The 9,907-nt window shown below is 57.4% G+C and overlaps 1 protein-coding gene across 1 annotated transcript in view; it reads left to right on the top strand.

Annotated features, from left to right (window-relative positions):
• SMARCD3 (SWI/SNF related, matrix associated, actin dependent regulator of chromatin, subfamily d, member 3) overlaps window positions 1-9,907 on the top strand; it is an 87,158-nt gene that overhangs the window by 52,910 nt on the left and 24,341 nt on the right. The window contains exons 5-7 of the mRNA XM_015426709.1: window positions 3,081-3,203; window positions 3,810-3,905; window positions 6,626-6,727. Coding sequence (XP_015282195.1) covers window positions 3,081-3,203; window positions 3,810-3,905; window positions 6,626-6,727 — 321 coding nt within the window. The remainder of the gene's footprint in view (window positions 1-3,080; window positions 3,204-3,809; window positions 3,906-6,625; window positions 6,728-9,907) is intronic.

Here is a 9,907-nt window from a genome sequence, read left to right as displayed (position 1 = left end):
TGCCTTTGTCGCTGATTCGGAGGCTGCAGCTAGTGCAGAATGCAGCGGCCAGGCTGGTTGCTGGTGTCTCTAAATGGGATCACATCCAGCCAGTGCTTAAAGCGCCGCACTGGCTGCCTATAGCATACCGGATTCGCTTCAAAGTGCTGGTGCTTACCTTCAAAGCCCTACATGGCCAGGGTCCGGCATACCTGAGGGACCGCCTTGCCCCACATAGGCCCCAAAGAGCACTTCGGTCGGGGTCGCAACATCGTCTTGCGACCCCAGGCCCGAAAGAGGCCAGGCTTGCTGCCACAAGGGCCAGGTCCTTCTCGGTGGCGGCTCCTATCTGGTGGAATGAGCTCCCAGAGGAGATCAGGGCCCTGCGGGACCTGTTGCAGTTCCGCAGGGTCTGCAAGACGGAGCTCTTCCGCCAGGCTTTCGAATAGGAGCCGGCGGCGGCACCACTACCACCAATGAGGACCGTTCAGCAGCACCACCGGAGGCTGAGTGGCAGATTAACATCAGGGGGCCACAGCAACCTCCCTCGGAATGAAAGGGCATGTGCAACATGGAGAGAGGGTTTTAGTCATGCGGGATCCTTGGGCGTGGCCCATGTATTAATTGTTATAAATTGTTTTATCATGTTTTATTGCACTGAGTGCCATACTGTTGTAAGCCACCCTGAGCCCGCACGCGGGGAGGGCGGGGTATAAATAAAAATAAATAAATAAATAAATATTTCCAAGAGCTGCTCAGTCTTGCCTCCTGCTGCTGGCTGGGCTGCATTTGGGTTGGGGTCAGAGATACTCTGCTCTTGTCTGGCTTTTCATCCGCCCGTTCCCAAGAGGGGGGTCCCCTTAAGTGCCACAACTGAAGCGGCCCTCGGCGGAGTCAGCTCCACGGCCTGTCCAGCTGAGTCCAAGCTCCTCTGACTGGCAGCTGCTCTCCAGGGTCTCCGGCATAGAGAGGTTTTTCCATCCCCCCCCAACTGTTCCTTTTAACACCTGAAGGCTTTGCCCAGTTGCCACGCCTCCTGCTGCGCTCCTGTAAGTGAGCAAGGGGGGGGAGCAAGCGGGAGTCTGTGTCACGACAGGGCCAGAGGGGCAAGGCAGAGAGTGGGAGTCCACAGTCCAGTCCAAGAGTCGAGCTAGAAAGAGAGCAAAACAACCAGAGCAAAAGTCCCAATACACAAAGTCAAGCCGTAGTCAGAGCGTTACCGAGAGTCTGAGTCCAGATAGGCAAGCGTCGAAGTCAGGGTGTAGAGCCGAAGATCGAGAGCCAGGGGGTCGTCAAAACGTGGACTGGAGTCAGAAACCAGGAAGTCAGTCAGTAGCCGGATACCAGGAACAGTCAGAGGTGCAGAGCTTCTGGTCCGAAGGACGAGTTTGCCAGCACAATTAGCCAGCAGTCAGCGACCTATTCAAATAGCTCGCTGAGTTGTTAATTCATTAGTGCCTCATTAGCACTGCCTCGCGAAGTCCTTGATCCTGCTAGAACCCCGAGCTTATTGCGTGCCTCTTTGCATCTGGTTGCCAAGTCCCGGTGTCTGATCCCTCAGCCGGTCGACAGGTGGCGGAGAATCAGGTGGCGTGCTGCTGGGGCCAGGCACTGCCTGATTGGTTTCAGGTACAGGCTGTTCTGGAGGCTGGTGCTCATCCTTTCCGGCACTTAGGTTTGACAAAGACTCCCGTGCCTCCGATGGTGTTAAAGGCACGGAGTCCTCAGTTTCAGAGCTCCCAGGCGCCAGGTCGGGGGCAGGCATGACAGTCTGCTGCAGCGTCACAGTTTCAAACTGTTGTGCACCGCAGGGATGGTGGTGGGTCTACTGCTGCCCCTCCCTGTTACCCCACTTCCGAGAGCAAGACAGAATAGGTGTGGCATGTGTCCAGAGATCAGGCTTAGAGCATTCAAAATACAGGGCAGTTTTAAAAATAAATTAAAATATTTATTTATTTGTTTATGCCTCTGGTCTGTCACATGATCTGTTCGGGCATTCAGACTATGCGTGGGAACAAAGAAAAGATGGAAACACGCAGTCCTCTCTCCCTACATGTGGGGCTTTTCCTCAGCATTGCTGCATTAGAAGAAACCAGCTGAGAGCCAGTCTGGTGTCGTGGTGAAGTGCAGGCGGACTCTAGCCTGGGAGAACCAGGTTTGATTTCCCACTCCTCCACTTGTACCTGCTGGATGACCTTGGGCAAGCCATAGTTCTGATAAGAGCTGTCCTTGAAAAAGAGCAGTTTCTGTCAGAGCTCTCTCAGCCCCACCGACCTCCCAGGGTGTCTGTTGTGGGGAGGGGAAGGGGAAGGAGTTTGTAAGCCCCTCTGAGACCCCTTTGGGTCGTGAAGGGCAAGGGGTATGAATCCAATCTCTTCTTCTGTACTTGATGCTGCAGTTGTTGAACGTTTGTCATGACTTCAGTTCCCCATCCACAGTCAGGCAGCAGCCTTTCAAGTCTCTCATTTCCAAGGACTGCCCAAGAGCTGTCTCATGGAGATCACACTGCCATAATCCAGCCTGTGGCCACATCAGATTTCTCTGAGTTGGTGCGCCATCCTCTTTGTATCGTTCTCCAGTGTATTGTTCCCATCTTTTTGTTATTTTGTCCTGTTCAGTTGTTATATTTTGGTGTGGATCTTTCAGCATGCCTAGCCGTGCTTTAAATTTCCCTTTGATCCTTTGGATCTCGTCGGACAGATCTTTTGTTCTTCCTTTTTGGTTGTTCTCTTCTATTTCTTTACACTGGTTATTTTAGTAGTTCTGTTTGTCTCTATGTGCAACTTGCAAGGAATGCTGCATTTAGACTTGATTCTGTTTCACCTTTTATGTTTGCAATTTTAAGAGTTTCATCAGTTATCCATGGAGGCTTTTCATTTCTTTTGGCTACAGGAATAGTCTTTGTGCATTCTTCCATAACAGTATCTCTGGTTTCAACCCATAGTTTTCTGGTTCACATTCACTTGAACTTAGTAATACAAATGGCCTTTAAACTCTCCAGAAATGTTGCTTGGATTGTATAATGGCACTATGAATGTATGTTGTATTTTGGCTCTATGAATATTCTTGCCCCATGTTAGTTTTTGTCCTTCCCTCCACAGCAAAAACGCAAGTTGCGGCTTTACATCTCCAACACGTTCAACCCTGCCAAATCGGACGCAGACGACTCTGACGGCAGCATCGCCTCCTGGGAGCTGCGGGTGGAGGGCAAGCTCTTGGATGATGTATGGGCAAGGGGGGGTGCCCTTGTTTCCCTGTGGGCAGGGCTGGAGGGAGGCAGGCTCAAGAGGGACGGCTGGCTTGTCTGGATGGGAGGGCACCCCCCTCCCCCCCCCGGGCCCATCCTGAACAGAATACTGGACCTGGCACGCTCCTGAGGGAGACTGCCTGGCCCAGCCCCTGTGCAAATGGAAGAAGGCGGGGGGGGGGAGCAGGGGGGGTTCTTGTGATCTCGGCATGGGGAGGACGGAAGAAGCAAGGGTCCCGTCCCAGAGCAGGCAGTGCAGGGAGCTTTCGCGCACAGAGCTTGGCTCCATGGGTCTGACTCTGTTAGAAGGGCCAGTGGCAGTGTGGGGCTCTGGGAGGTTGCGTCGACAGATTTGGCTGAGCGCAGTGAGGATGCGGATGGACGGATTCATCTGAGGGAGGAGCGGAAGCCGTGCAGGCCCGGGGAGGTTATTATCTGAAACAGTCCCCATAGAGTTGGGATGCCTTTGGGGGTCTCTCTCTGCCAGACGTGGGACCGGGTCTTTAAGGAGGAGCATCTCTCCCCCTCCCCATTTCCTGCAAGAGGTCACACTTGTTGATGCTTCTCCCTTTTGGTTTCATAGCTCAGCAAGCAGAAGCGGAAGTTTTCCTCCTTCTTCAAGAGTTTAGTCATTGAGCTGGACAAGGATCTGTACGGACCTGACAATCACCTGGTGGAGGTCAGTGGCGAATGTGCAACTTCGCGGGGGCAAGGAGGCCCGGAGCCTCCCTCCACACACACACACCCCATCGTATGCCTGCTGCTGGTGGTGCTGCCGGTGCTGCCGGTGTGCCCTTCTCTCTCTCTCCCTGGTTGTGTGGTGGCTCCCCACCCCCACCAGTCTGCCTGTGATGCTCACCTGGTGCAGTAAAATGGGCTGCCCCCTCCCCCCCCAGTATTATTGATTGGTTCTGCAGTGTCATCTCATCCATTTCACATTCACTCTGTGTGGTGGGGTGGGGGTGGGGGGTGGAAAGGGGGCTGTCTAGACCGGTGTGTATCCCCCCCGCGCTGGTTCCCCGCCCGGCCCTGGGGTCTGCAGCTGCCTCAGCTTCTCTGACCGAGGACCGCGAGGGAAGGAGGGGAGTTCGTCTGCCCCTCCAAGGGGCTTTTGGCACCACCCGCTGTGCCGTCTTCCCTGGCTGGCTGGACAGAGTGGGGCCTCTCTGACTGGTCAGTCTCCAGAGGGGGTGTCCGAGGTCATGCGTGTGGATCCCCAGCATGGGTGCTTCAAGGCCCTTCTGGGTCCACATCTTCTGTCTCCCACCCTGTTGGACAGCCCCACGAGACTGTGGGGGGAGAGATCCAGGGATTGTGAAGGAAGAAGAAGAAGAAGAAGAGATTGGATTTATACCCCGTCCTTCACTTGGCGTCTCAGAGCGGCTTACAAACTCCTCTCCCTTCCCCTCCCCACAACAGACGCCCCCTGTGAGGTGGGTGGGGCTGAGAGAGCTCTTGACAGAAACTGCTCTTTTTCAAGGACAGCTGTGCCAGAGCTTGTGACTGACCCAAGGTCACATCAACAGGTGCAAGTGGAGTGAGGAATCAAACCCGGTTCTCCCAGATTAGAGTCCGCACACTTAACCACTACACCAAACTGGCTGACAGTGACAAACACACACACACACCCCAGCTCTTTGCCCCAGAATTGTTGTGGTCAGTGGATGCTCAGTTCAGACAAGTTGGGGGCCAAGGATTAAGAAGAAGAGGAGAAGAAGAAGAAGATGCGATTGGATTTATACCCCATGGCCCTTCACTACCCTTAGGAGCCTCAGAGTGGCTGACAGTCCCTCCCCCTCCCCGCAAGAGACACCCCCTGTGAGGTCGGTGGGGCTGAGGGAGCTCTCTTGAGAACTGCCCTCGGGAGAACTCGTGACTGACCCCAGGTCACACCGGCAGCTGCACGTGGAGGAGGAGGAGGAGTGGGGAAATCAAGCCCGGTCCTCCCAGCTTAGAGTCCGTACTCCTGCCCACCACACCAGACTGGCTCTTCAGGGGTCAGGCTCTTCCGGATGGGGTCGTGCTCCCACAGGAGGAGGAGGAGGAGGAGGTTTGGGGCTTGGGGGAGGGCCGACGCGAGATCTCGTCCTACAGGGGTGCAGTGCTGCGGCCCGGGAAGGCAGTCCGCCCCCCCCCCCTTGGGGCATCAGCTGCAGCCCCTGCCCTGAGCAGTGGGACGGGCCTCCTTGCCGTGCTGCTCTCCAGCCCAGGCTGCTGGCCAGAGGACTGGCGGTCAAGGGCGGCTTGACGTGGGGCTGCCTCTGAGGGTGGTCTGGAAACCTCCTCCACGGGCTGGGGCTGGGGGGAGAGCGTGACGGCGCTCCGGAAGGACCGCGGTGGCCGCCCGTCTGCTCCTGGGCTCGGTTCAGCGCGGGGTTGACCCTTAAAGCCCTGAGCGGCCTCTGGGCCCCACGCCCCTGTCAGGATGGCGGCTCCACCGTGCGCCTGCTTCTTTGTCAAGATCTGCTGCTCTGTGAGCCCTCCCCCCCCCCCCTGGTGCATTTTGATCCCGTCCTCCTTCCAAGTAGCTCAGGTCAGCAGACACAATTTCCCCTTCCTCATTTTATTCTCACGACGGTCCTGTGAGGTCTGATGGGCTGAAGAGTGTGATTGGGCTAAGATCACCCAGAAAGCTTCATGACGGAGTGAGGAGTTGAACTTCCAGATCCCACTCCAGGGCTCTAACCACTACACCGCACGGGTGGTCTGGACGCAATGCTCCCTCTAAGCTGGGGAGTCTGGTGAGCAGAAATTCTACTTTGTGAGCTACCGGCATTAAAGTTGTGAGCGAGCGATTTGGCTGCTGCATAAATTAGTTTGCTCTGGAGCCCCATCCTTCCTGAGCTGAGACAAAAATATGTGAGCCAGGGGCTAAAAAACTGTGGGCCAGCTCACACTAACCCAGCTTAGAGGGAACACTGGTCTGGAGCAGCCAGAGACGGGGCACCCTTTGCGGTGGCGCGGTGGCCGTGGGGGGGTGCCCTCCCCCCAGGAAGGCACCAGATGCCTCTCACCTGCTGGCCTTCAGGTGCCGGGCGGAGGCCCCACCCACGAGTGGCGTCTCCTTCTACTGCTGCTGCTGCTGCTCTGTTTTCCATCGATTCACAGCTTTTTCGGACAGTGTTTTACTGTTGCGTGTGTTTTAATGGCTCTGTGTGTGTTCGCCTCTTGCTGCGAGCCTGCCTCCGCGGCTTGTGAGGAGGAGAGGCAGGGAACGGGTGTCCTGCAGAAATAAAGAGGCTGGGCGCACTTCGCGTGCTCTGCCCTCGGTGGGTGGGTGGGGTGGGGTGGGGCTAACAGCCCCGCGGGGGCGGGGGGGCCGCCGCGGCCTCTGCTGCCCAAACCCCCTTGGCCCGAGCTGGCCCTTGCTCAGCTGTTCCCTTTGCTTCCCTCCGGCAGTGGCACCGGACTCCCACCACCCAGGAGACGGATGGCTTCCAGGTGAAGAGGCCGGGGGACGTCAGCGTGCGCTGCACACTCCTGCTCATGCTGGACTACCAGGTCAGGCCGGGGCTGGGGCCCGCTTGCAGGGGGGGCACGTCGGGCCTGGACTGGGCCAGCCCACCACCACGTCTGGGGGGGGGGACTCGAGAGGGTCTGGAGGAGCCACCGCCGGCTCCCTGGGACCCGTCTGTGCAGGCAGGGCGAGAGAAGGGGGGGGGGCCTGTGTCACGGAGGGAGTGGGCGTGTGGGAAAGGGGGCCAGGCGGCCTCTGACTTGGGGGGTCTCTGAAGGGCTTCGTTTTTTCTCCATGTGCGTATCCAGGGGGTGGGGGTAGGGAGTCATTGCTCCTAGTTTTGGTTTTCAAAGTTTCAATCCCACAGTTATACAACTACAATGGTAATTTTTTTAAAGTTATTGCTTGGCAGCAAAGATCAATTAATGCCTGTCAGAACCCACAGCTCACAACGGAGCACCCGCATTCAGGAACGGTTATACTTTTATTGCAAAGCTATAGATGCAGTAACACAGGCACTGTTAAGAATGAATGGCCACAGCTACTAGAGCCTACTAGGATATAGGGTATTCGTATGCACCCCCCCCCCCATGGCATTGGCCAATTAGGGACCCTCCCGCACGCGGGATAAGTCAGGCAACCGTTAGGTGGCTAAAGCTGGGAACCAGGAGTCTCTCACGGTACATAGGAGCCCTCCAGGCAACACAACCTCCTCCTCCAGCAAAGGCGTAACAGCAGGGATAGGAATGCAATAGCAATTGACAAGACACAGAGTAAACTCCCCAACCCGCATGGCAGCATAGCTGACAATGCCCTCCTGCCACGTGAGCCGTGTGAATGAACTGGGAAGAAGGGGCTAATCCCGGCCCCCCCAGGGGGCAAAGGTGAAGCAAAAAGGGCAAGTGGGTAAAGGGAGGGTCTCTAGGCGGGGGGGGGGGGTGGTGCTCAGCAGGTGGAGTGGGAGGGAGGCCCCTGGTCCCTGAGGGCTCCCAAAACACGTGGCCAGCAGGCTAGTTCTGTTCTGTGCCTGGCCTTTAGGCACAGCACCCTGCGCTGGGCGTCCTTCCCAGGGAGTGACTTCACGGCACCCTCTACGGCCACGTGTCCTGCACTTCCTCCTTCTCCTGACCAGCCCCGACTCCTCTTGGCCCTTGCCTTTTGGTCCCTGCCCGACGTGTGGGCCTGCCCCTCCCTGGCATCCGCAGGCCCCACGCAGCCCCAGCAGCCCCAGCAGCAGCAGCAGCAGCAGCAGCAGCAGCAGCAGCAGCAGCAGCAGCAGCATCGCCTCGGGCCAGCCAGCCTCCCTCCACAGCGTTAATCCTCTTGCACCCTCTTGCACACAGCAGCCAACCAGCTGCTGAGCAGGGCCTGGAGGAGGCCGGGGCCCTCGCCTGACACCGCTTCTCCAGACGGGGGAGTCCGAGGCCTGCTGCCTCCTCCTGTGTCGGGAGGTTCTCCTCACTGTAGGGGCTAGTAGGAGCTCCAGCCTCTGCTCACTTTCTCCACCCCGACACAGTTTCTATGATGTCTCTGTTATGTCTCCCCTTAGCAGTCTTTTTTTCTTCTAGACTGAAGAAAGCCCCCAAGACTCTCCCGCCTTTCCTCCTAGGGAAGGTGTTCCCACCCACTCGCCATCTAGGTCGCCCTCCTCCGTACTTTGCTCAGCTCTGCAAAGTCCCTTTTGAGGTGAACGGCCAGAGCTGCACACGGTATTCCAGAGGAGGGGCAAGACAGCGGCAGCGCTGGCCGTTTCCTTTCCAGCCCCTTTCCTGAGACTCCCCTTCCAGCACCGAGTTTGCCTTTCCCCCTGCTGCTGCTGCTGCCGCCGCACATGGTTGGAGTCGCAGGACTGTGGCTGAGCTGATACACACACAGCAGAAGGATCTTGCTCACAGGCAGGGGCACTGCCGGCTCTTTCTGGGGCCGACGTGAAGGTGCTGCGTGGAACCAGCGTCCCGAGTGCGGCTGGCGGCAAATGGCGTGAGATGTGAGGGAAAGGCCAGAGTGCCGCTTCGAGGGCCACGGCCAGGCGTGCGGCTGGCACCCCCAGTGCGTTCCCTTCTGCAGCCACCATGCCCTGCCGGAGCGGCACCCGGGCCCCTTTCTGGGCTCACAGCCTGTGGCTGGCCCGCAGTGACCGTGGCGCGGGAGAGGCAGGATGTGGGAGCCGCGCCGGGTTGTGTGTGCTCTGGAGAGAAGTGGGAGGGAACGGTGGCCTGAAGATGTTGGGGCAGATTTAAATTTGGTTATTTATTTTAAGACCATTGAAAATGTTGGTATATCCAACAGTAGCTAATTGAGTGCAAATGTAATATTTAAAATATTTGAAAACTGCCAAGCACAATAGCAGCCAGCAGGAATAAATCACCCCCCTGTTGCAAACAGCCCCTCACCCCCCAGCTCCCGCTGCTGCCTGGAACAGAAACCTCATGACTCATTTCCTGGAGACCAGACAAAGGAGGCTTCTTGTTTGGAAGCATGTCGGGTGGTGCCCTTGGCTGATGCATCGGCCCATTTGTGGAAGGCGGGGATCTCACAGGGAAAGTGGTACTTAGCCATGGCATGGAGAGGGGGAGAGGATGGGGTTTGATGGTGGTGGTGAAGGTTGTCTCTAACCAGCCTGCTGTGGCCAGACAGGAGACGGTTGATCGGGTTGCATCTTTCTGTTCAGCTCAGCCTTGGGATGATTCCATGATGGGTCTGCGCTTTCCCAGAAGAACTTGGCTGCTGAGCAGGGTCGGCCCTGGCCAGTGCTTGGAGGGATGCTCTGCAGGGGCAGGCCGAGGCAAACCACTTCCCCGTGTCTCTAGCCGCAACCTGCATGGCCCCGGCTAGCCCAGTCTCATGTCAGATCTCGGAAGCTCTAAGCAGGGTCGGCCCTGGCCAGTGCTTGGAGGGGAGACCGCCACGAGAGTCCAGGGTCGCTGTGCACAGGCAGAGGCAGGCAGGCAGGCAGTGGCAACCCACCTCCGGACCTCTCTTGCCTCGGAAAGCCCACCAGGGTTCGCCATGAGTCTGCTGTGACTTGACGGCCTCTTCTTCTTCCTCCTCCTCCTCCTCCTCCTCCTCCTCTGTGAAGTCTGTTGCCAACTCTTTAAGAAGACTGCTTCCACCCAAAGATGGTTCTCCACATAGCTCTCATTGTGGCGGTGAATGCTCAGGTGTTTGCAGTGGCAACAGTTTCCACACACCAGGTTTTCCCTGCACTTTGCCTGCCTCACCCT

Source organism: Gekko japonicus, unplaced genomic scaffold (assembly GCF_001447785.1).
Source record: "Gekko japonicus isolate JY-2015 unplaced genomic scaffold, Gekko_japonicus_V1.1 scaffold2912, whole genome shotgun sequence".
Lineage (NCBI taxonomy): Eukaryota > Metazoa > Chordata > Lepidosauria > Squamata > Gekkonidae > Gekko > Gekko japonicus.
Note: the sequence above shows the minus strand (reverse complement) of the source record. Positions and strands in the feature narration are given on the sequence as shown.